This window comes from Platalea leucorodia (genome assembly GCF_965183815.1).
Source record: "Platalea leucorodia genome assembly, chromosome: 12".
NCBI lineage: Eukaryota > Metazoa > Chordata > Aves > Pelecaniformes > Threskiornithidae > Platalea > Platalea leucorodia.
Genome location: NC_138834.1, coordinates 4,702,417 through 4,730,372, shown reverse-complemented (window position 1 = coordinate 4,730,372; position 27,956 = coordinate 4,702,417). Strand labels below are relative to the sequence as shown.

Genomic DNA, 27,956 nt, shown 5'->3' with positions numbered 1-27,956 from the left:
AGTTCAGGTAAGTGCTAAACACTGTCTGTCTGGTCCAATTCATGTCTTCAGTGCAGACAATTTACAAATGGAAAATTATTTTTAATATATTTTGAAGATCACCTGATGATCTTTTCATACCCTTCTACACCGATATCCAGGACAGAAGTAGGGCATCTGTTTCTTCACATAAGCACTCATGAAATGGGAATGATTCTGACTCGAGTATATACAAGACAAAAAGCAAGCTGATAGTCTGCCTATAGATACATTCAGGTGGAAGAATAAGTCAATAGGCCTGTGGCTCAGAGCTCTTATACTGATACCTTTATAATAAACTCATTTTCATTTCTTTCCAGTGAATTCTGAAAATCAATCCTTTTCTCTAATGCCTCGTGAACAGCTTAGAGGAGGGCAGCTGCAAGTAATTTGCACAGCCATAAAGAATCGTAGTCACACAGTAGTACAGCTCCTGTGGATCTCTTCTTACATAAATAATTACATTTGCTCAATGGTGGGGATTTTTCCAACAATATGAACTGTTTATGCAAGCAAGGTGTGAAATGTTCGCTTTGACTTTCTCTCCTGAGTTTCAACCAAAAGGCAGAGCGTATGTGGAAGAGAATCAGACAGACATAAAAAGAAGCAACAAAACAAAAGCTGCTCTTTGACCACAGAGGGATCTATCTTTCTTTAAATAAAACCAATTGGAGCCCTTTAACAGACAGTTTTCTTCTTTCACAGCCTTCAAAAATATAGTGACAAAGTAAAGTGCTCGCATTAGATGCGGCTGGACTAACACTTGTTTTCCACAGCAGTTTTTCTTAGGCTGACATTTGAAGTTATTTGTCAAACGCCTGAAGAGAAACATGAAACTACAGCCCAAACCAAAGCTGCCGGTCTAAAATCTTCCATGGTTTTGGGCAGCATCAGCCTATATTTAACCACCATCCAGGTGTACCCTGAAATCACATAAAGCTTTTTCCACCTACATCCAACAAAATGGGGACAGATTTCTCAATTGTTTTTTGGTCTTAAATAGGAGAGAGGGATGTGAAACTCTTTCGAGGACCCCGCGCCCTGGGTGGCAGGGGGATGACCAGTGCTACCAGCAGCTTCCCGAGGTGCCAGGCTGCGGCTCTCCGTCCCGCCGGCCCAGCGGGCTGGCGCTCCCCCGGCGGCTCACTCTGCCTAGCCACGTTTTACAGGGCTCTGCCAACATCCAAGCAGAAAGAAAGGGAAGGGTCAGAAAGTGTTTACTGTGCAGGGAGCTGTGTACGCGGCATTAGAGAGAGCTTCTCATGCTAAGAATTCCACCCTGTGATACAATTAAAAAACTGCTAGGGTAATTATCATTAAAATTGATAAGATGTATCAAAGATTACAAAGGAGTGCTGTCTGCTGTATAGTTATTCAGTGACTTTAGGTTCTCTTAAGTTCCTCTAAGCACTTATTGCAAGCATTCTTCAATGTTTATTAGCATTAAGATTTTTAAAAACAGGAAATAAGTTAAATGCTTGCTTTCAGCTATTTGTCCATGAAGCAACTCTCGATTAATCCACTTAAGGAAAAAAAAAAAAAAAGAGAGAGACGAGGTAAGAGCCCAGTGGCAGATACTTCTAAATGTCAGTTTGTTAACAGAGCCTACTTCAGCTACGTCAGCTGCTGTCGCATTCCCACCCTTCCTTTTCCTTGCTCCCACTCTAAATCCTTTCCGTGCATTGATTACCGTTACTAAAGGAATTATGCAAGTATACATTCTCAAGTGCATGTAGTGACTTTTGAAAGGGCATGACTGGGCATCCTTTTCTCTACCAGGAATACTGCAAAACAGACAAGAAAAAGAAAGCGACCAAGAAGCTATTCACAGGGGTACTGCCAACACAGAAGTGTGAAGAAATGCCGTCCACGGGAAGGTTAGATACGGCATCCAGCAGAGGGCACTGGGAAGATAGGTATGAAGTTAAAACCGTGCAGTCCGTTCATCAGAGCATCCAAATTCTCCTCCCCTGTTTTCAGCATTTGCAAAAGTTCTGCTGGAGGAATTCAAACTGCTTGACAGGTGTTATTTGACTAAAACTTGTACTGCTCCAGAAGAGAGAAGCGAAACCCCCATGGCATCCTCGTTACACAGGTGAGGAAGAGGATGCACAGAAGGGTCAGCCGGGTTTAGAAGTGACTGCACTTTGGTAGAATTACTCACATGCACTTAGAAAGCCAGTGTCAGAGGAGGAATCAAAACTACCTTCTTCCGACTCTGCACCTAATGTTATTGATATGTGCTTCCATATCAGTGCTTTTCCCTTCCATTTAAATTATCTAATTGGTCTTGTCTAAAACCTGTGGCAATTAAAATTTTCATGTAGTTTCTCAGAGATAGGATACTGGGTTTTTTTACACTATTAAATCCATGTCACTTGTAATTTGAGTTTTACATGCTGCATATAAACATCCTGGTTATTTTAAGGATAAATTTGTTGTTACTTCCTCTAAGACTGTCCAACTTTAGGATTATGAAGTACAGACCTGTCCAACACCCTTCTGTCAGACATGCTGCTCAACAGTACGAAAAGTAGCAAGAAGATCCTAATACAGCTCTACCAGCAGAAACCATGGCTATGTTTGTACAGCCAAACCACTTTTTAATGACACAGCTGCCTTCTCACCTGGGGGAATAGCAAAAGGAGCCTTTACTTTTTTAATCTGCAAGCATCTATAGACATAAACAAATAGCCCAGGTATCTACAGACATCTTACCGCAACATGCTGCTGGCTTACTAATAGTTTGGCTAGTTGTTAAGTCTTTTTTTAGAAGATTCATGTTTACTAACTGCTTTCAGATATCAGCAACAAGAATTCTTACAATTAAGATCTGCTCAACAAAGTCCTTATTGGAAAGAGAACCACAACACCGTTATAAACTCATTGAAGTTTGAAGTGCCTCCACAACAGACACTCCAGAAAGTAACAAGAAATTCTGTACATCCAGAAAGATATAAATAGAAAACAAGCACACGATCAGAGTACCACCACCTGCTGCACGCCGGAGATAGCAAGGTGGGCGACCTTGTTCTTGACAGCACTGGATCAAACGTAGCTCACAAAGGAGCAAGGGCACTTCTTGGCCAGCCAGATGTTGCAGAGGTGATAACTGCCCAGCTGTTTACGTGGGCACGCAGGACCACTCAGTGTAGCAATCATATTAAGGGGTGGTTTGCTGGCAATACAAAAGCAGAAAAAACCTGGCTATCGGGTTGCACACTGCCCAGAGGGAATTTACTACAGTGATGAAATCAGGTCAGCTCTCAAGGTCTCTGGAAGAGTGCTGGCTTCTGTTTTATTCAGACTCCACTTGTAACAGGACAGGGAAAGGTGACAGAACAGATAGAAACCTCAGTACCCCTGAAAAATGGCAAACGTAAGAAAAATAATTTCAGTTCTTCCCTCACTCTAGAATTTTCTGAGTTTCTCCACAGATTACATTCTTCATTGATGTCCCCGTGCAATTTTATCAAGAGAAACAGAAAAGCATATCCTCTTACCTTAATCTTTGAAGTCTTCTGGACTATGAGAATCCATTAGAGATATGTACAAGGCAGTAAAATCTGCCTCCTCAATCGACTAAGAGATCCCTGATGATCCTTCCTCCTATTTCGTTAATCTGGATTATTAGGATGCGTGGAAATGAACAGAAAGATTTTGTGCAGGGGTTTCCCAATCTTTTCCAGTTATTAGCCCAGTTCTTTATGACTTACAGTCCCAAACATTAACAAAACCTCAGTTTCTATAAGGCTCAACCTCATTCTCAGCTGCTGGGATGCCAGAAATTGGCATCTCAGTCTGCACTGCAGAACCACTGCTTTCCTCTGCCTCTGGTAATTTGAGTTTATCCTGGAAGAAGAATCACTTCTTCCAGCTGGAAACCCTTTCTGGGTTTTGTATTTTACTGCACTTTTAAATAGAAATGTCACAAAAACAGGCTAACTTGGCAGATCTCCCTCCTAAAATGAAAAAGGTAAAATTCCTGCCTGACGACTTACCATGTTATGATTTCCTTTCATAGTACAGATACTAGCAGACAATACAGAACAGCCTTGTGTTGGACCAGGGTAAGGGCAACCACAGTGATCTGAGCACATGGATTTTTCAAAGGCTAAACAAAAATCATTGTCAAACTGGATATTGCCACATTTCCATGTCAGACAATGAGAAAAAGCTGAACCTATTTTGAAGGACTGAAGGTTTTGCCCCCCCCGCCCCATATAAGTTCATTGCTCAGAATCCTAGCGACATGTTCTGTTCACCAGGTCTCATAATTACAGTGTCCTAAATTACTTCTTCAAGTCCCCTTGCAAAAACTGAGCAGGCAGACAATCTCCATTACTTGAGCTTGCTCATATATTATTCTTAGCGTTATATTGTAACCCAGCATATCCAACTGAAATCAGAGCCATGCTATTATGGACACTATACATAAATAATGTATTTAAAGCAGTCCCTGCCTCAGAAAGTATACTATTTAATAAGGCTGTGGAGACACATGGAAAGGAAAACAGAAGCAAGGAAAGGAAACATCTTCAAACTCAGAGAATAGGCCATCTATATTCTGGCTAAATACCAACAACACACTTTCTCATTCTTTATGTACATCTTCCTGGTTTAATATGGAAAAGGTACATTAGAAACAAAGACAACCAGAACTGTACTTTTTCTTACTCCTAAAGACCTTCCACTCATTCTATAGAAGCCAGGGGAACACGGACTGGGGCTGAGACAAAGCTGAGAATTGCTTTAGAAAGCCAAGTTTAAAAGAAAAAAATAAAATAAATAAAAAAAAAAATCTAAGTTTTTTACAGTAAGAAATTAATAATCATTTAACAGACCACAAAACAAAACATGCCCCTAAACTACAAAATTTGACACTAGCTTTTACTGCATCTGCTCAGCCAAGTCCCCAGAGTAGGAGAGCTTTGGTTTTCTTGGATGCCAGCTGCAATACAGATCTACTCATTTCTGCTTTTGTTTATGACAAAATTAGATGTATACTTTTACATATTTTTACATATGTTCAGTTTTTTTCCTCTCTGTTTTAAATGTTGAAATGCTTTGTTTTTCCCCTCATGTCTAAGCTTTTTACTTTTTTTAGTGGTTCCTGTTATCACTAAATCAGTAAAGAGCTATATACATATATTAGATTGTACCCAGTTATGACAAGGAAACTTAACTCCACTTTCTGACATCTTTTTAAGATCAAAGAGAAAATACATATGTGAAAACAACACACCTTTATTCCACCGAAACAGAGAGAATTATTTTTAAATTCAAAGGTAATTTGCCTCACAAATATTACAAGCAGAATTTGGGAATTTTAGTATGAATTACAATGAAAAGACTTATCACTGTAGCGTATTGCTGTTCTTTATGAAACCGCACTACTTTTCTATATATTTTAACAATCACTGTTTTTTACTGCTGGTTTGAACATTTGAAAGTCCTGCAATTTACTTTCAAATTATCAGGACTGATTTTCATGCAAGGTATAGAGTGGTTTAAATACTTCCTTTCACACTATTTGGAGCTGACGGGTTTAGGAAATAGAAGTTTAGCATTGCAGAAAAAAGTCACTTTGAACTGTAACTACTGTATCTCCAGGGTAGTAATTTTGCAGAATCCTACTCCAGGGTAGTGATTCTGTTATTTTATGATAGAACTACTACTAAGTGGTATGAAAAAGAACCTGATTTTTTTTTTTTTATTTCACATTTACATTTCTTATATGCCTACAATTTAGTCTCTTTAAATGTCAAGCTTTTTTAAACGAACACTTTTCACATTTTGATGTTGTTGGTTTTTTGTATTCTCTTCACAATTAGAAATGACATCGGTGATTATAAAACATTAGGTACTCTGAAATCTCAGCTATACAGATTTCCTATTTTTCTTTTTTTTCCCCTCATCTCTTCTTTGAAGGTCACAATAAAAATGAAAAAACATCCCCTTACATATTTATTTTCTCTGCATTCAGTAAACATTAAATTCTGAGATCTTAATTCTGGGTGATTTGGGTCCATGTCATCTGCCTTTAGGCAAGTCTCTACTGTCCTTCTTCCAAGGTGAGTAAGACCACTCTTCTGGAGGCCATGTGTTCATGTTGCTCCTCCAGACAACACTTAGTAGCACCTGAAAATATCCCTCTGCACAGTCCACAGACTAAATTTCTCCCTAGGCACAGTGTAAGGTGCCTTACATCAAGAGGAGCCTCGGGAGGTACGATGTATGACTCGGACATCCACCTGAATCACAGTCTGCTCTGCTCTGTCCCTTCCTGCCTAAACAAAATCATTTTCCTCTGAGCCCCTCCTTTGCTGTTTGCTATCCCACCACACAGAAAGCCACTCCAACAGCCAGTGCGAAAGGAAGGAGAAAGAGGCGGTACAAGATCAAAGATCACCTTGTACATATGCTTTCAGGTTCAGAAACATCCCGCACATAAATCCACTTTGTCAAATTCGTTTTGCACAGCCCCAAAGCAACGCAAAATAAAAATAACAAAATCACCACAAAGGCAACACCTCCCTTGCTGTGTGCCCCAGTCCCTGCCCTGGGAGGGGACTGGCCAGAGCACAGAGCTCTTCCACCCTGTCCAGCTGTCCATACCCACACATGACAAAAGTTTAAGCTTCCCTCCAGATCTTTTAGGCTGTTGCCAATATTTGTCCCTGAAGCTGTCATTTCAGGGGCCACGTTGCCTGAAGTGGCTTCTGCCTCCACTTTTTTAACCACTCCTTTGATAGTGCCACTGTTGCTTTTGTATGGGCAGGTGATGAAGCAAACTGAGGAACTGAGCTGGGTTCAGAATGGCCCAAGAAAAAAAAAAAAGAATGGTTGCTTTTAGCTAAACTCAGGTCTTCAGCCCAGCTCTGCAGCAGCTGCATAGGCATTAGTACTAACCCAGGTGAGAGCGGGGTAGGGGAGAAGAGGAGTAAGTGTTACTTGATTTAGCAATGCCACTGAAAAACATTACCCTCAACTGATCAGGAACCTGTCCTCATTTTGCTGCCTGCCTCCCGTGAACCCAGCAGCTTTCCGGCCCAATGGATAACCAGTCCCTCAGAAGGCGAGTCAGAGTCGCGCACCAAGCCAGCGGTCATTTCTTCTGAACCCTGGGCAGTGTTCAATCCCTTGTCCCTCACCCTCTGTCTGGCATCCTGCCTCTGAGGACACCTCACATAGAAAAAGGAATTCTTAATACCACTGGCTGGCAACTAAAAGAAGGATGGAAAAGTCAGAGAATAATTCTCTTAATTGACTACTCTTCTTACTACTTGTAATCTAGAGGAAATCTAATTAATTCTACATGAAGAATGACTATTCTGTAGTGAAGTGTAATTCCTGATCTCTGGGGCTTCAGCTTACCAGTTGTCAAATTATCCAATTACACACTTGTTAAAATCCATTTTGGGGAGATTTTCATGGCTCATAAATAAATAATTTCAAAAGCTTTAGTTTTCAAAAGAAAAACAAGAAAAAAGGGAAGCTCCCAACCCCCAAACGGTACCTTAAAATGACAAAACGCATCTGAAAATAATGTCAAGAAGCTGAAGAGAGTGATACCCACCCGCTTTGCTCAAGCAGCACCACAGTGGTGATGGATCTATTTCAGTAGGGAGAGATTTGCTGCTTCTTTTTCAGCTACGTTTTATTCAAATCACTAATCTGAAGGGAACCAATTAAGGCAGCATCCTTTTCATTATGCCAAACAGAAAAAATCTTTTCATAACCACATCAATTAAGAGGTGGGAAGCCAATGGAGGCTGTAGCTCAAGCGAAGGGTAGTGCAGGGCCACCAAGCTGGTCAAGGGCTGGAGCACATAATGTACACCGAGAGGCGGAGAGAGCTGGGTCTGTTCAGCCTTAAGAAGAGAAGGCAAATGGGAGACCTTACTGCTTTCTACAGCTACCCGATCAGAAGATACAGAGAAGCTGAAGCCAGACTGTTCTCAGGCCTGTACGGCAATAGGATGAGAGGCACAGGACACAAGTTACAACATGGGAAACTCCATTTAGATACATGGAAAAACAAACTACCATGAGGGTGATCAAATACTGAAAGAGTTTTCCCAGAGAGATTGTGGGATCTCCATCCCTGGAGGTGTTCATGACTCAAGTGGACACAGGCCAGAGGAAGCGGCTCTCAGAGCAGGGCACTGGACTAGCTCATGTTGGGGCTCTCCTCAACCTCAGCTGCGCTGTGACTCTAACAACTCTCCAGAAAGACTCGCTGGTTAGGAAGCGGGGGACACACGACACTTCAGCGAACACATATTTGAAGGAATGTTCTGAAATCAATGTAAGCTCTGGATCCTGATGTGACCAGATTTGCCAAATCTGAGCATAGAAGAAAACTTTCGGTGATCTTTTGTATTTCAAATACAATTTAGCCGTCAGAATTAAAGGTTGTTTTGCAATGTTTACTACTACGCTGTATAGCAGTGTTGTGTTACAAAATCCCGTGAGTGAAACTTGACATAAAGCAAAAGAAGAACAGAAGGCAGTAATCTGTTTTCTATAAAACTAATCTGACTGTATTTCAATAAAAGTAAGCAAACACCATCTCTGTTTTTTTCTTAACAAAAACCCTTGAAATTTCTTTAATATTAATTGAGTCTGATTAACATAAAGATATAAAAGTATTGGAAAAATAATCCATATTAGGTGGTGCAATATTTTCAGTGATGACTGGTGATTCTGGGCACTCAGTGTGAGACATCTTAAGTGATCCTGACTTTAAAATCATTCAAAGTACTTACTAGTGAAAATGAGGTCCCTTTCAGCTGGCTGAACCTGGGCTGCAGGAAAATTATCAAATTACCAAATATTTATGAGACCCGCACTCTGAAAACTCAATTCACCACCAAATTATTTCTGTTTTAAATTCATAACATTTTTAATACCAATGGCTTTACAGCCGTGTGAAAACGAGCCAGGACTTCTAAATCTTGTGTCTATTGAAGCAGGGACAAGTTCTGGGTGAAACTTGCTCTAAATTCAGATCTGCCATGTTTTCCTGGTCCTTCTACATTTCATAGCATCATGCAGCTTCAGAGCAACACAGAAAGACTGTCGGGGCTGAAGGATTGGGTTTGTTTCAACCCAGTTCAACTGCATGTGTCTAATCAAGAAAAACATATGTAACTCGCATTTAAGAAAGAACAGCAGCTGTTACGCAAAGCTATTTTTCTTAGGCTTTAATTCATAAGAAAAATATCTTTGTGTTTGTTCCTGCTTCTCCAGGGAACCCAATTTTCAATGTTCCACATCAAATTGTGTGGCTGTCAGCAGCTTTGCCAGCAGCCAGTCGAAGTCCTCATTACTCATTCCCCCACTCAGACAAAACCTGGGTGACTTGCTTTCTGTTATTACAGGTGATTACGGTATTAGTCAGCTAGCAACTGCAGCTCCAGATACAAACCCAAGATTTCTAACCTCCTGTCTTAAACAACATCATCATCAGGATCTTTTTCCATGAGCCTGTAATAACCTTTGGCAGAAAAAGAATTGCATTAAACTGGAAGACCTACTTGATGGTTTTCAATGCTTGGGAATCTAAGTAACAAAGTGCTTTCACTGATGTTGCAATGAACACAGTTACTGTTTCATTGCATGCTCCACAGGTCAATGAAATGTCTAATTGTAAGGGGAAAGAGCTACTGCTTGTTATTTCAAGTGTTAAGAACCCCAGGGTCGTCATTAATTCTGGAAGGAAAAATCCAAAGAATATGGTATTTGTTGGATTCTGGAGATAGGCATCTTTGAGTGCCAAGTGCTTGTATTATTTTCTCATTTCATTCTCTGTATACAAACCAAAATGCTATGTGCTAGTGACTCACGCGTCTGTCAGTTTGTTGGTAGTTAGACAATAGAAGCCTGCTAGAGCAAGGCCAATGTTTAGCATAGTAGTAATAATAATACTAAGTTGAAGACCAAGCCAAGCCATTTTTAATAGGCAATTCTAATTGGGAAATGAACCCTGTGCATTAGCCCCCTTGCAACTGAGTATATTCACTTCTTGCACACAGTCACGTAGGAACACCAGAACTGTCACACCCAGTTGGACTACTCAGCTGGCTGGTCCACCGCTTGGGCACAGACAGGTGCCAATATCACACGCTCTGAAAAAGCATAAATAATTGACATCTACATATGGGAAAAATGTCTTGCAGCTTCAGATACCTGTGATTCAATTAGTTTCTGAAGCATAATAGATTAGTATGTGTTTACGGGATGCAACATTTTCTTCTATTAACTGCACAGGCTCATTACAGTTATTAGCATGTGAAACAGAATCTAATCTGACTCATGCATCGCGGAGAGACTGATTAACAAGCTTTTGAATACAAAGTCCTTCCCGTCAAAGCTGCCTGAACCACAGAGAACCAATCCAAAGAGCGATCCAAGGAAAGCTGCGAGATCGACAGTTAGTGAGACAACCTGTTCCTCTGAACTGATACAACAATATTCCAGAATTAGCCTAGGGACAGATTTTTTTTTTTATTTTTTTATTTTTTTTATTGCTGTCAATAATGACCCTGGAGCAAGATGAAACAGGCTACTATTGAAATTTGCTAATGGTATCAGTTTGGCAGCCGTTGTCAATACAGGAGTTTGAACTATTAAATAAGAACCACCAGATAAAAACAAAGATTCAGGAAAAAGAAATGGAATTAAATGCAGTAACACACAGTGCAAAGTTCAATCATGGGGACTGACAGCAAGAGTTTCAGCCATCAGGTAAGAGGTTGTCAGCTTGAAACAACAGAGCAAAAGAAAGATCTGCATATAATATTCAGTCAAAGGGTTAAAGTATACCATTTTACACCCCACCTGCCCCGACCAACTAAACAAAAATCAACAACAACTAGAACCAAACCCATCCATGTATCATCTGAGACAGAGAAAAACCATTTCCAGGGGATAAACCCTTAGACAACGATGGCAAGGGACGTTACCTGGTATCCCGTAGTCATCTTGGGTATATATTTCCAAGAGAGATGAATTAAAATCTGGACTGGTAGGTGCGAAGAGATGTCACTGGGAGAATGGAAAGTCTGCTTTATGAGATGAAATTGTAAGACCTTGACCTACCTAATTTTAGGAAGCAACAGGATATACTTACAAAAAGAAAATGGTTTTGTGCATATCACAATGATCCAAAGGTCTCTCTCTTTCGCATGAGTAGGTTTCATCCGTGATTCACTAATATAATTTTGATTTAAACTGTTTCTCTTCAGAAATGGGTAACATTTCAATTAAATATTTGAAAACTTGCTGAATATTATAATTGCAATTTAAAAGCTATGAATTAGGAAGGTAAAAGCTTTTAACTACTATCTAGATGTCTTTTTCATAAAGCTGACTGTCAGTGGAAGTGTTTAGAAATATTCACACTTAAAGTTGAGTAGGGCAGCTGATTCTGGCTGATGTGATCCTGCATGTCTTGGCTGCGAGGCAGAACCCAGGCCAGTCAGCCAACAGCAGATCCTCCCTGTAACCAATTTATTCATCTATGTCATACAGACAAGATGGAGATTCACATTTCAGTTCTCCCACAGAAAAGCGTTCATTGCATCCAAAAGCATCCTAATTGTCAGCTTAAGATGGCAGAGAGAAGGCTGTAACAGCCTCCAATATCCTATTCCACTAGCCCAGCATGGGTCCCCATCGTGCTCCTGAGCAGCTCCCGAGGGAAAACAGCAGCACTCTGCCAACGCGAGGCCTGGCAAAGCACGGGAGCAGAAGGGGGGGCCTAAGGAAGAGGCAGGGACGGCCATGCCACCTTTAGAGCTACATGTGGACCATAAGCTCCAGCAATGATGGAACTTGCACAACGAGGTCTGTGCTCCAGGGACCATGAACCACCCATCACGTTTTCTGTACTAGGGAAGAAAAGCCAAGCTGAAACCTTGGTCTAGGAGAAGGCAATCTGGTTGACTTCAGGAGGAATGTCAGTGCACTGCCCATCCCCATCCCTCTTCTGTAAGAAAGAACCAATACTTTCTTTATGTTTTTATCTTTATTAGTCTTCTCTGTTTGTCTTCTGAGTTCTTCAGGGTGAGGCTATAATTAAATATGTGTTTGCGTAGCACTGAGCACTCTGGTAGCTAAATCTGAGCTACGTATCCAGCCTCTAACAGAACATAAACAGCACTAGCTAAAAATTAAATGTTTCAGATACATATATTTATAAGGGCATTAATACCCTAAGCAATTTTAAAACCCAGCAGTGACTGGCGCTACCATGACAGCCGATTCCTGTAATTATTAGAAGTAATTGTAATATGGAGATGCTTCCTATATAATAGATAGCCTCTTTGCTGCAGCAATTGACTTTATTTATTTATTTGGTCTATTTATCCAGCTTCTTATGCTGATGCTATGTAGAACAGTTTACTTCCTGTCAACATTTTCGTTAAATTTTTATAAAGAACATCAGGAGCAAGTTGAAACAATAAATTATCTAAAAGGTATAATGTTAAACTGGTATTCAGGGTTTGGATACAATTTATTTAATATGACTGCCATAAATATAACTTCTCACAAGCCAAAATGGCTCTAATGGGTCCGAGGACAAGAGCATGTTCATCTGCAATGGGAGAATGGGTTTACAGTCAATGTTGCTGTGATAACTGTGCTAGGATACACCAAAACAGACCTTTTAACAAAGTATCACCTTAAATATGAAGTTTGTTACATGCCATGCATTATAAAATATTTCTGCTCAAGAAATAAAGACAACATTTGCTTTTTACAGTAGTTTATTAACCTGACCTTGTAAAATAAATATTCCACTTGTGTTTCATACAATAGTATTGCAAAAATGGTTGTGCTGGTTTAAAAGGTTATTTTGCTCCAACACTATCAGTGACCCTTTCCTGGAGGTTACTAACCTCATAAGTCACCTGAGATGAAGGATAATGTGATCCTTCTTCCTAATAGCTCACCCAAGTTTCTTTAAACCACCTTCACTTGCAGCTTAAAAATAGGTCAGTTCAATCTGCACCAAAGCAGCTTTGCTCTGCAAGAACAGAGCCAAGTGTCCGCGTGTTTCTGAGAGCAAGGACAGCTCGCCACGCTGGGCCTCCTCGGTAGGGTCAGACGAGCAGGAATAATTCTTTGCCTTCACTACAACCTGTTTGTTGCAAAGTAATGAGCTGGACTTTGGTCACTGACTCTGTTTAAGCCTGTCATAAATCAGGAGTCTCTTCTCAGAGTTTTTTTCTACAATTGATTTAAATCTCTCTCTGCCTCACACCTCACTTGACTGTCTTGGAGGCCGATGTTGCACTGCTTAAGGATAATAAATAATGGGCCAAAACCAGAGAGATAATGGAAGCTCAGTTGCTGATACAAGTCTGTAATTCACTGTTCACCGTCCGCCTTTGCCTGCTAAAATATGGCTGGAAGGGATGGAAGGTTGTCTTAGGAGTTCTTGCCTCCGCCAAGCAGCCTGCAACCTCACCACTGTACCATTAATCAAGTTTCAAATCCCATCTTTTCTTCCTGTCCATTTCAGTTCTCTAATAATAAGGTTAATTATTAAATTATAATTAATTTATATAACTAAATTACAGACATACCTAAGAGCTGTCCCAGTGTATACAGTAAGAAGGAAAGATGGGCACTCCACGGACACATGGGCATACCACGCCCCAAGCCCCAGACCAGAGCTGAGTTTGATAAAGGCTGCAGGGAGCCTGTCCTGCCAGTCCCCGCTGAGGTGAAAGCTGCTAATTCAGCCAGGCCTGCCTGCCAGCAAGCTTGAGATTCTCTGGGCAGCAACAAAGCTGAATTATTGACTCCAAAATATTAATATCATGATTGGTATGAGGTAATCCAGGACTACTCAGCCACTGTTACTGTGACTCTGCAGTACTCAAGCGTTCTTGCTCCGGAAGGCAAAATTTTTCTGCTCTTTCCTGGTCGCACAGATCATACAAGGCAGTCTGTTACAGCTGGCATCAACATCAGTTCATCCGTAAGGGCTGGGGAGTCTCTCAAGAAAGCAATCCAGATTCACAGACTTTTTATACACAAGGGTGCTCATCATCCAACTACCTGGCTTCTCCATCAGCCTCGTATGTCCTACCACCACCTGAAACATCTGGTCCACACCCACATCTTTAAACCTAATAATGCCTTGAACATCAGGGCAACTACCTTTGTGTGAGCCAGACTGACTCTAATATTGACTTGCTGATTTATAAATTTAAAACACATATGTGGACAACAATTCATCAAAAATTGAAGGTCAGGAACCTGCAATCTTTTCAAGAGATTTCTGAAGGCACATGGAGCATCCTGCACATATTTTTTCTGTATTCTAGGAGAACATAAAGTTAACACAATATATTTTCTAGTCAAAGGACTACTCTAATAAGGGATTTATCAACCCTGGGACCAACATCTCCCCCGTGAGATTTATCAAACAGGTGTTTTGCCCTGATTCCTTATCAGATTATTAAATACAGGGAGGACACAGATAGAACAGATTTAGGGCACGTACACAGGTAAGACAGGTGATTTACAGATTCAGAGCTGGTTCAGTTAAGAACCAGCACAGGTATTTTATTATTCATGATTTTTATTATTATTATTTACAGAACAGATTTCAACTTATCCATTTACCAGCGTGTCATATTTGCCCTCTGCCTTTCTCAGTAGGGATTATCTTGTATGTACACAGATGGCTACAGAGCTCGTCTGCCTCTCATCCTCACCTAATCATTAAGGTTCAACAAAAGGTGAACACCATAATTATGAAGGAGCTGACAGAATGTTTAAAAAGCAACAATAATCAATAGCAGCAAATGTACAATTTGAGTGATTAAACCTATGCCATTCATCACCTAACAAAATGAGAGTGAAATAAAATACGGAAGAAACACCAGAAAGAAGTCAAATAGGAATTGGAAGCTGCTTCGTTAGGATGCCAATAAAAAAAATCATGTCATATTCCAGAAGATTCAGGGATATTACTCTCACTGGCTGTCACACTACATCGCAGGTCCTCAACTCAAAAAACCTCAGCAGTTTAGCATGTTCAAGACAGTTAATGAACAAATGGACCATAGGCCTTTTTAATACCATATTTCAAAGGTCTTAAGACGTGCTACGGTTTCTGTCTCAAGGGGTACCCTATTACAGGTGAATATTAAGAGAATGACATTTAAAGAGAATTAATCTGTGTGTTAGTTGACAACAAAGAACAACACAGAAGGTTTTTACTTCTTCACTATTTACTTATGATTTTTTTTTTAAAGGGCCAAATTTTCAATAATTACCGTGGAGTAATCCTCTGGCATTTCTTGTCCAGAATTCTCCACCCAGAATAAAGCACTCTGTTTCTATAATTCCTGTACTGATCAACATGTTCTGAAGACCGCTCTTCTCCAGTTCCCTGGCCACACACTACCTGGAGACACAGACCTTGCAGTGAGAAAGCTGGCAGGGAAACGGGGAGAGATTTGAAAAGTGCCCGTGCAACAAATACACAAATTACAGTGGAAACTGCTGGGGAAGAACATTATACCATACAAACATCTGCCTCTTCCACAGGGTTTAGTGGATGGTTTAGTTTCTGTCAACAAGGCGAGACATTGCTACGTGGCTATAAGAGAGACTACAAAGCAATCATGGTAAAAGGCCAATAATTTTTTATAACCCTGGATAAACATCTTTGCCTGTATTTCACCGGGCTTAAGGGAAAGAATCGTGCATTGCAAATATCCAAACAGGTGCTCAGAGGTTCTTACAATGTTCTCAGATTAAATGTCTTCTCCCATGCTATTGCCATTCTGTTAACAAGGGCTGACTGGGGTCCCATGCACCGCTTACCAAGAGGGGCTCTGTTACACTTTAAAATCAGAAAAGGTGTTATTAAAGTGTCAGAAATATCAGCCTTTATGGTACCCACACATCCATAAAATACACCCTACAGTTTTTCTCATCAATACCCTTGAGTGCTCTACTGTGACTTGTGTTGCCGTTCCATTATTGGTGCAGGGGCCTCAAAAGCTGGAATGCTAATATGCCATAGGAGAAAAAAAATGCACCGGAGAAAGATAAGGTGAGTGCAGCAAGCGTCCTAATAACTTCAGCAGAAGGTAGGCATTTCCAGTGTGTCCTGATGCTGATATATACATTTAAGTCTTTCCATTGCAGCATTTTGTAACTCAAAGAAAGAAAAGAGGAAGCTCTAAATTGGCCAATCTTCTGCTTTGCTATTTACAAATCCATAATAGCTAGCAGAAAAGACTACAGAAAACAAACATGGTGCAGAGGTGGTATGTGCTAGTCTATTAAAAAACAAAGCTTCTGCCTAATGTTAAAGCAGTAAAATTGTTCTTTTGAAAAATTAACCTGTAATTGAAATATTCAACAGCATTTCTGTTTGGTGCTTCTAAACATGAAATTACATGTTCCGCTAAGAAGCCCAGCAAAACTCACCCAAATTAACCCCAGTCGCCAGAAACAGAGAAATAATATAACACTTTGTTTTCATTGTGGTTCTTTCTAAATGGAAGAGAAGAATTTACTTATTCTTTTATTTTAATTTTGTAAATTACAAACTAGCTTTGCTAAGATCACAGGGAAATCTGAAGCACCAAACTAATCTAAGTTACATGTCTTGAAAGGTCTGCGCCTGAATCATCATTTCCTAAGCACAAAGCACTACAAAGATTTAAAGATTCGCGATACCCCAGAGTTTCTTCCCTGACACTCCAGTTAATGCAAAGAAGGTTAAAACTATTCGCAGTCTATCAGTAATTAGGGGACCCCTGCCATTTATCTTTGCTTTCTCTCTTATCTGTTACCCCAGTGCCTGTTGCCTTGTAAAATGCCACCTACTGATAACTTTATAGACTTCATGTGACCTCTGAGCATAGAATTTTGTGCTTCTGGAAAATGGGCTTTTTTTTCATCTTTTAATGGAAATGAAGAGAGTGAGTTGATTTGTAGCAACTGCCAAGAGAATCTATCTTTGTTCTTATGAACTATTTTTTGCCACTATATCACTTGATACTAAAGCGATCATGGGCACATATAAGAAGAACTAGTGTTTTCTGCAACCATTGGAACCACTAGGAAAGAAATCTATTATCTTTTCATTAAGAGACGGAGCAAATAAAACCCCCCACATCTCAGATTATATATAGATCAGATCACCTCTACAGCCTTAACCCTCAATACTCCGGAACTCGTGTGACTGCACATCAGGTCCCATCTACAGACCTGAAAGCCTCTTCTATCGACAAACCAGAAGAGATCACCCACTGTTCAATAGCAGGAACTAGCCCATGAAAACAGTCATGCAAAGCAAAAAGATTAGATATACAACTCTGATTTGTTAGGTGGCCACAATTCCAGATGGAGAGAGCTGTTTCAACTGTGATATACACCTTGGTAATGAAAGCATGAGCCATTACAAAAGAAAGAAATATTTTTGGTGAAATAAAGAATCACGACATCTGAGTAGTTCTAAACTTGGTAAATAACAATAATAGCTGTTATCAGTTCTGTGAGTCTGGAAGTGTGGATACCACCTTCAGCCTTCAACTACGGCATAATTAACTGGCTATCACTAAGCAAACATCCAGGTTACATTTTTTTAAACGCTCCGAGATTGATTTTTGTTTTTCTCTCAGTGCTAAACAATAACGTGTCAATGTTTTCTAATAGATTGTCTAAGACCTTAGACAAGTATACTTCAGCTCTAATGATGAAGAAACGTGAAGGGGAGAGCAGAGGAAACACACAGAATTTCTGTACGCAGCTGGAATTTGGATATCCAACAGTTTTTTTAGGTAAGACCAAGGCTAAAGAATCAGGTATTTTTCAAGCCCTATAGTTTGCACCGTGATGGTGAGGCAACCCATTTGAACGTATTTACGTAGAACAGACAGTTGGCTATGTACTGTATTTTGTGTTCCCCAGGTAATTAAAAATTACTCAGAAGTCATGACATGACTTCTATTTCTCTTCTCACTCTTAAATGAACATGGAGTCAGAATTCAAAAACTGAAAAAACTGTGATTCAGGGAGTCCTTAAACACTAGCCCAAATGTAAGAGTACTTGTGATTCAAGACTTATACCACACTGAACTGAGTATCCAAGTACACCACTTCATACAACAAGAGTGAGTTCTGAATACTGGAAATGCCACGAGCTCAGCTTCTGCCTCCAAGAAGTCAGTGTATTGGTCAAAGAGAACATGACTGGGCCCTCCATGGGAAGCTATGGTTTCCCCTCATGTGGTTTCACTGCTGAACAAAGCAAACTTCAGAAGTTAATATCTGTTTCTCAACATGCTGAAACTTTCTGTTCCCCTACCCCCTTCAGCAGATCATTTCCATCTGTCAAACACTAAAGTTGTAAAGCAATATTAAAAACTTGCAGAATGCCAGACAATTTCTTACCATAGCCAAAGGGAGAACTCCTACCAGGTCCTTCTGGCTTACGTAGATCTTGGAGATTCCTAGATCAGATGTTGTATCTCCAGGATATTCTACTTGCCATGTGATGAGCTGGGTCCCCGGTAGGTCAGTTAGGTCTTCAATTTCAAAATCAATCTGCATGATTTCAGAGGAAGGACCATCCGCACTGCAAGAAAGAAAGAAAAAGAAAGGTTCCATTCAAATGACTGATAACCCAGCAATATAATTGCTTTTATATTAATAAAACATTGGATTAAGGCTCTTCCAAAGAGAGGATTTGGTGGGATGATGGATTTAATAATGAATTAATCATTTGCTCTTCTTTTAAGATTTCAGGGTGTTTCCCATATATTCAAGTGGCTTAGTAACACCCTGTAACACGGATCACTAAGCACTGCTCTGTTTTACAGGTGAAGAAACAAAAACAAATCAAGGTAAAGCTAAGGCTAAAGCTACAGCCTAAAAACCCTGACTCCAAGGCTCTCCCTTTAACAAGCACATTGTATTTCCTCCCTGTTAAAGCAACACACGAGCAAATCTAAAGGGAATCACTCCTTGAAATGGGAAATCACTGCATTAGAAGTATTTTCTGCTTTTTAGAAAGGGAGGCATGGAAGAGAGTTCAAAGCTCAGGATGGGGTCCGTAAACCAGGGCTGCAGGGAGCAGAGGACTGGAAAACTTAGAATTAATTTTTGTCTATATTGCTACCTTGCTGTGAATGTCTGTCCGAAGCTCTTTTTCTCCTTTGCTAAACTAGGAATTACAGATAATTTAGCTTGTTGCGGGAGAGGAGAGTTACAAAACTGGATTTTTAATGTTGGCCAATCCTGCCAGGATCCTTAAGTAAAAAGCACTAGAAAAGAAGAAAGAGTTACTAGATGTGATTCTCCAGGATACTCTGGCAACACTGGGACTACTGATATATTACTTTGTCTTTACATGCTGTCCTTCCTAAGGTTACGTGGTTCACTTAAGTGACTACCATAAAGCAGAAATGTAAAGAGGGAAATTGGAAAGGGGCTCATTGGCGCAATTCCTGCAAAGCTTCTTATAAAATCAGCTACTTTCTATAAAGCAATGCAGTGAAGTTCCTATTGTGTACCTTGGCAAGGTGAGCTCCATAGTTCACTGGCATTTGGAGAGACAAGAAAATACTCAATTTATTGTAAAGTTGAGGAATGCAGAATTTCTCAGCAGTGCAGAAAACTGGGGGATATTGAGAATGACAGTGCTTTTACTTCTGAAGCACTGAAGGCTGAACAGGTCTTCAGAGTTTGTGTGCAGGGGAAAGAGCAGAATTTCTTTCAGTGGAATAATACTCAAGGAGAGAAGGAATGGCACAGCACTGAAGTGTTACGTTGGAGAGTGCAACTAGAAGACGGAGGAAACATTTCAGCAGCTAATTAGAGAATTGCAGAATGTGCCCAAAACCCAGGAGGTTCTCCCAGCTGATGTGGAAAAAGAGCTAAAGCTAGGCATATTTTTTATGAAGACCAGTTATGACAACAGCCCCAGTTTGGGATTCTTCCCAAAATACTCAAGAGATTTTTATCATGCTGGCTAAATGCGACGTTTTATCCAAAGCTACTGCTTGAAGAGTTTAATCTGACCATCTTCAAGGTTCAGATTTTAATGGATGCATTGAGTTCTTGCTATCCTGGTTGGAATTTAAAAGGAGCCTCTGTGTTTCCAAAATGGAACACATTGTGTTCAATTTCTCATTTCTTCATGTCAGGAAAAAAAAAAAAAAGAGCACAATTTCTAAACTAGCACTGAATGCAGCTGAATTTCATGCTGACCTAGGTAGGATCAGAAAGCTGCTTTATGCAGCCGTGGCTATTGAAACTCAGTTACCTTAATTGTAGGAGCAGGAATGGGCAATGCATTGCCTATAAATACTTGGCAGTGATCCTGTTTTGTACAGTATGTTCTATCACAGTTTCTGTGCTTAAAGAACTAATCAAATCTTCATATAACAAACCTTGGTTTTGTGATTCTATTCAGGGTGCCTTTCTTTATTATTGCATTGATGCCTGCTACTACCAGTCACCGGCTTTGCAGAACTGGTGCTGTCACCAGAAACGTGTCCTGTAACAGCTACACCGGAGGGGACTGCAGGGCAGAATACCACCGAAAAACCAAGTGATTGTCAAAAAAGGCGATCAGGTTAATCTTTTCGAGGTATGTTGGGGATTAGGAGAAAAAGAGAGAAGTGATTAGGATACAGGAAAACAAAGAAGGGAGGAAAAGACGGGGAGAGAGAAGTGGAGCATGGTCCTTATATTCTTGAACTACAGCTCCCATACGGCACAACCACAGTAATCTCAAAATAATGGAAACATTTTCTTTTAATTTCTCCTTTAAAGCAGGTATTTTAATTAAGAATTTCTTGTAAAAAAAAAAAAAAAACACTTTGCTACTAAATGTGATTTTGATAGAAATTATTTGAACTAGTTCTTAGAAATACTAAACACCTCCAAATGACAAGATTACAAAGCACCTCAAAAATCAATAAGAATCTCATTACTGCTACTAAAGGTGTATAAAAAAAAATGTGAAAGTATTGCATGACCTATGATCAGACCCAGGCTGTCAGCACCAGGCCAGGACCTTTTGTTTAATTACTTTACTCATCACTTACTACGATGATCCTTCCATGTGCAAGTCCCATGGATCTGTGCCCCCAGTTTACAGCCTTTCTAAGCAGTATTTAGCAATTGAAATCTTTCAATAGAGAAATAAATGAAAAAGTTACCCTTCAGAAATTACAGTTAAAAAATGTAAATGGAGAAATTTGGACAAATAGTATTCGTTACCAGGGTTCAGTCACATAAAAATATTTGTGGCTTTTCTTTTAAAGTCAAGGCTGCTTGGTACAACAGGAATATTTCTGTTGGGTAGTCAGCCATTGCTACTGGAAACGATGCACTGCCTAACCCTCCTCAAGGTAGGCATACACTTCATGGTCACTATAATGCAATAGCACGTTGGCAGCTTGTCTTTGCTAACGTTAAAACCAGCATTGCTGTCAAGAGTACAGCAACAGTATCAGTTACAATAGGGGAGGCTACACGATTAGAAAGTTTGGGATGGACAAACCCAAAGGTTCACAACAGCAATCCAAGCTGAGTTGAAGAGCGGTCAAAGCGAAACAGTTCTTGGTGCTAATTTAAAGCCAAATCCTTCACATGGGGTTTTGTTGTTTATAGCTGAGAGTTAAACTGTAATGGAGTTCAATGTAGTGCCAATAAGCTCTCCTTGTGAACAGAGCCCTGCTGAGCTGTGTGCCGTGTAGACACATTTTAAAGGGTCTCAGCCCAATCTGAAAAGAAGGAAGACAGAAAAAAAAGTTAATTGGAATGGAGTATAGTCTGGTCTTTCCTCCCTTCAGCCAGGACAGCCCAGGCACATTCGTACTGCATTTCTTAATCTGCTTTTTATTTCCTGTCTAGCAAACGATCAAGCAGCTCTGACAAATTAAGAGCAATGGGAAACTCTGTCCTGTCTCTAGGGGAGTATTTCCTACCTCCACAGAGCCATTCTGCACCTGCTGCTTCTGACACATCCCTGACCGAGGCAATTTTTTTTTTTTTTTTTTTTTAAAAATCTCTCTCCTGCCCTTTCGGCCCGGGAGTCCTTTTAAATCCGAGAGGCTGGTGTCAAGGCCCCCGGCCAACGGCTAACACCTGTGCCACTGTGTCAGGTTTCTTTAGAGAAAGAACCATCCGCTCTCCTGGGTCTCTAGGGATGGTATGCCCTGCAAGACACAATTTGCAAGAAGAGACCCTGTAAATCCAAGAATAGCTACTGCATGTTGGCAGCGTTAGTCAATTCAAGTATCCCATTCCTGATTTCACTAGCTGTGGTATCGGCTTTGATCTTTATATAATGCTCACAACACAGGATTTGTTCTGAACCTACTAAAACGACCGGGCATGTAATGTTTCTTATAATACAACATATAAAGTTTTATCACTATCTTTAGAAGGCTATAATGGACACAAGAAGCCTAAAGCCATGAATATGCTAAATAAGATGTATCATAGGAATGTTAATGAAAGAGCCCTGGGGAGAAGAGAGAAAGAAGGTAATCTTTATTCTTTTCTACCTCCACACATGTATTTAGGTCTCCAGCACATCTCTGGCAGGGTATTGAAAGAGTCTGTGGCCTGGAACGCTGCACAGGCCAGGCTGAGAGGTGGAAGAGCAGCGCTCAGAAAAGGAAGAAATGTTTCCAGGGATAACTGGGAAAACTTTCTAGCATAGGAGAGGGGAGACAGCAGCACAGCTGACCCCGTGAGACCTGAGGGAGTTTGTGAAAACCGTTATCCTCATTTTACAGGAGAGAAAATTAAACTGAAAATTACTTTCCCATAAAAAGAGGGATAAGATGATTTATATACCGCGAAGTGTATAAGATGATTTATACACACAAAGTGGTGTATAACCACTATTTTCAGAAATAAAGTGATTTAAAAATAAGTACAAATCTTTGGGTAAAAGTAAGATAATATGCTATGTTGTCATACCAGATAAAAACACCATGCTAGCTATTTCCAGCTCTATCAGTTGGGCTGCAAAAAGGTTTTAAGGCTTGCTGTCACCTGTCCTGCCACTGCACAGAGCCACCAGTGGCAATACGTGTTAAATATAACTTCTTCCGTGTGTGGTAGGAAATAATATAAAACCATATGAGATGTAGAATAAAGGCATAACAAAGAGCAGTGAAAACAAGACATTGCCATTTGGTAACAGAACTCCACAGTTTTCCAAAACAATTAATTTCTGATGTAGTTTTTTTGAAAAGTTTTTTCTATGGTATTTTCTTCAGAATTTAAACAATTTCACTAAGAGCAGTTTTATAAACCTTTTTTGCCCATCCCTTTTGGAATCACAAGCCATTACTCCTAATATTATCACTAAAGGGTACTTGTTTCATAACGAAACATGAGGAGGTCAAAGGTACTTCAAAGGACCACTAGAGAAGCAGCCTTTCCTTCGTATATTTGCTTTTTTGTACCTCCCTCCCTTCTGCTTAATCATCTCTCTCCAACCCCGGAGCTCCACTATAGCACACAAGCATTGCACTTGCCATCCTCTATAGCACCATACCCCTAGCAGGGCCAGAAGTCTGTGGACTTTATCCATTTTGCAATGCTACCGAGAGGATGCAACTGAGTAACATATTGTCTTGCCACCTAAATAGATTTTGGATGGGGAAAAAAAGGAAGAGGAAACTAGAAGAAATCAAGAAAAAAAAAAATCACAGGGAGAAAAAGAAAAATGACCTGTTACAGAAGGATGTGGGAGATAGAAAAGTAGAAAATGAACTTCTGTGAAATGTGGATAAAAGGAGAATGATAGAAAAATAAACAATGAGGCTTGAAGTGTGCAGGTGCTTTGTGAGAAACACCTAAAAAATCCAGATAAATGGGAAACAGAGCTAGTGTAGACAATAGCCAAAAAAAGAAAATACAGTTTCAAACTTCCTTCTCAGTTGAGTCAGTCTTTCCACCTATATTTAAAGAAGTCAGGAAAGGATCCTGATAATATTTTAGTTTATCTTCACCAAGAAAAGATTGCCTGTCTACCCTTTGCTGAATTCTTAACAAATACCCACCACTCTGGTTTCAGGAAAGAGCATCATTTTATTTGTGGAGAGGTTTTTTTGTTTGTTTTAAAAAGCCTTTACAGGAGAGTCAAACTGTTGTGGCAGGGGGACACATTTGCATTCCTCTCTGTATTTCCCAGAGAGACAGAGATCACCTCTCTTCTGCATAAACAGGTACTTGCAATGCAATAAACTACTTCTGCTTGGCATGTTTGATAGCATCCTAGAAATTACGTGTACAGGATGTGTAAGTAAAAAATGTGGGATCACTGACAAGGAGACCATAATACCGACATCTGAGGAATAAAAAGCACAGAATGAGAAAGGAACGCTATGTGTTACGGTAGGCTCATTTATTTGGGCTTTTCTTTGGTGCTCATCACCCCACAATAAGCCATTGCTTTGGAAATGCTGATAACGTCTTCCAATTCAGCCAGGGGGGGGATTTAAAAATCCCTCTGCAAGAGATGATGATGGGTATAAACTTCACATCCACATTTAATCTCTTTTTTTATGTGGGTTTTTTGGTGTATTTTAACTTCAGCAATCAAAACATGCTACCTTTAGGTTTCCTCTGCAGGTCTACCTGCAAACTATGCACAGAAACACGTCTGCTTCAGGCAAGATTTGAACTCTTCAATACGGTATGGGAACACAAAGCTGAGAAAAGCGTTCCACTACTGATGTGCAGTCTTTGGAAGCTTTACATCTCCGGGCTGGTGGTTTTTTTACCAGTCTCACATGTACAAAAACCATAAGCTAAAACCCCTCAAAATAATCTTACAGGCAAAGGGACATTCATTATTTTAAGGCATCTGATTGTCTTTTCCTTCTGGTTTCTGAGCCAGAGTGCAATCAATGAATATTTTCCAGCTTTTTGGGAAAAGCTTTTATACAGGATAAAAGTTTCAGTGAACTATTTTATTCCTACAACTAGGATTTAAGGTAAAAGGCAAATATTAAAAGATTTGACATTAAACATAACAAGTTAACAGCATGATATTGCCTTTCGCCAGCCAAGGAGCTGGCTTGGCTCCAGAATGTGAGCTCAGCATATTCAATGCTTGATCTCCCAAATCCATTCAGTAGGTACGGATCTAGCTGGCAAGGCTAGCAGGATTCCCACCCCTCCTTTGCAGTTAAAAATAAAATGCCTGAGTTTACTCCAAAAGTTAGAATTTTATTAAAACAAAACTAAACAATATGGTGCAATACCTCCACCATATGTTGCCAGCGAACGAGTAAATACATACTCTATGTATGAGTCCCTGCTCCCGGTCTAAAAAAATACCAAAAAGGAAGAAATATTTTAGACAGGAAAGTGAGGCATGCGGCTTGGGGCTCTGACCTTCCCAAGGTCAGAGAGGGGATTCTAAAAAAACAATATCTGTAGAATCTAGCCTACTGCATTTACAGCAAAGATCATTATTCACCATTGATATATCAAGGTAAGGTGATACATACAGCAGTACATTAAAATTTAATTTTATTCATTGTCATCTTATTATTAAAAATTCAGTGATGGGTAGGCTGAAAAGTCATTTTTCTTCAGGAATCAGTGTATGAAGTGAACCAACTAGCAAGAAAAATCACAAAAACCCAAGTCTGCTAATCATGTAATAAAGTTATTTAAAAAAAATTGATCCATCTCTCTGGAGCATGACATCAGCAGTGCTGGTTGAGAAATATTTACTGAATTATTTATTTGACTTTTTTTTGCTATTTCCAAGTAAATTATTCACGATACAATTTTCCAGCTGTTGATAGCACTTTCCCCAAATAACTCAAACCATTCAAAAGTGGGTAAAAATTAGCAAATCTTTTAATATAATATAAATTTAAAACATAATTTCCCACCAAGCCAGCATTTCAGTTCAGAACCATCATTCTGAGCATCTCTTGACGCAGTAAATCCAGTGATCATTTACCACATTATGCTAAGGGAATGGTAAATCAACATTGACTTTATTACATCCAGCCTAATAATCATTCAATAAATTATTCAACACAGTAGTCAGTAAACATCAAGTACTCTTGAAGTAGCCCAGTCATGAGGCAACAGCAGAAAACCCACAGTTACTATGCAGGTGGGACTGAATTGCAGGGCTAAGAAAACAGTTTTACTGACAGTACGAAGTCTAATAAAACACTGCAAATACATTGTCAACCTGGGTTTCTCTACCTGCTGGTTTTTATTGTCCTCAGCATAAAAATAACAATAAATACAATATAACTCACATATAAGCGTGATCAAACTGCAAAAGAGGAAAGCAGGCATACAGCCACAAATGATCGTTATTAATTGGTAAAGTTTCTACAGGATCCATCTAAGGCTCAGACTACACCGTACGAGACAGCTGCAGAAAGCGATGATTGTTGTCTTAACTGACAAAAGAAAAAAATAGGAGAAATATAACATAATAGTCATTTTACAGGTAGGAAAACCAAGTAGAAAGGCCTCAATTAAATAACACTTCGGTACACATGGAAGTGATGTGTTGAACCAATATCCTTGGTTTGCCCAGGACTGGCAGTGCTATTGGAATTTGACTCTTACACCACGACGCTCAGACCTAAGCTTTTAGATCAAGACCAGTCTTGAGCGTTCCTAAGAAAAGCCTTAGGTATTTCATTCACATGACAATTCCCCAGACTGTTAACACTGCCACTATCACTTCACTATCACCGCCTCCTGAAAATGAAAGAAACGTTTTGCTGAACGGGAGGAGTCACACAGACGTAACACTGATCAGCAGGGAATGAGACCCAGTATTTTCATGCTAAAAAAATCACAAGGCTAGTGCTGCAAATATTTGCTATTAAGTAATCCCAGAATACCGACTCACGACATCAAGCACTGTGCTCAGCGCACTACCCTGCAGCAAAATTCCTTCCTCATCCTACAAATATTTATCTACTTAAAAACCCTTATATACATGAACAGCAAATTTATACTTGTGCATAAATATACGCGGGATTTGACTTGCTAAATTCAGGTTAAGTCTTTTTTAGTAATTATTTATCCCTGAAAGGCAACCATGTAGACCAAGTTATCTGCATATGTGCTATACAAGAAAGCTTCCCTTGAGTTCCAGAATTTTGTTTAACAAAGGCAATAGGGCTTTGCCCCCACGATGACCACACACGAGCCCAAGGGAAGTCCTTGCTCCCATGGATGTATGTGGCCATGCAGGAGGCGTATGCTGTGCCCGAGACCCAGCTCAATACTCTGTTGCACAACTAGCCCAATTACAGTTAGGCAAATCCTAGTTAGGCAGACCCACCCCTCTGCAAAAGGGAACACGCAGAATACGTATAAACAGCCTTAATTCTGTCTTCTACAGAGTGCCTATCACAGGGCCTACAACAACATTTTCCAAGCCGTGATCATAGTCCTGGGTAGAAGCAATCAAAGGGGCTATGAGGTGCTGAAGAGTAAAAATCTTACTCCTCTAACTCCACCCGTTTTTTCCTTTCATGATTGCATGCTTTTGCTCAGCTTCTGAAATACAGACCTAATAAATCTCTTATATATATACATTTATATATATATATACACACACACTCATATATATACTTATATATACTATATATATTTTGTATATATATATATACACGCTTATATATATATACACACACACTTATCATGTCTGCCACTGATACAGTACTTACATTTATTTTTCTAGCAAATGTAATGCATTTAAAAGGTTCAAGCAAGGAACCACCAGCCCAAACATGTTGAGAAACTGGTCTAAAAGGTACTTCTAGAGTCAGTCTCCCCGAGAAGTGATACTTTACCAGGCTAAGTTATTATTTTCACATTCACATTAAAGATGCAACATTTTGCTGCTTTATGATCCATGCTTCAGA

General features: G+C 39.8%; 1 protein-coding gene across 1 annotated transcript in view; it reads right to left on the bottom strand.

The window, feature by feature from the left end:
* TMEM132D (transmembrane protein 132D) overlaps nt 1-27,956 on the bottom strand; it is a gene marked incomplete at both ends in the record, with an annotated part of 261,079 nt that overhangs the window by 76,598 nt on the left and 156,525 nt on the right. Inside the window, one exon of the mRNA XM_082325472.1 lies at nt 18,457-18,640. Coding sequence (XP_082181598.1) covers nt 18,457-18,640 — 184 coding nt within the window. The remainder of the gene's footprint in view (nt 1-18,456; nt 18,641-27,956) is intronic.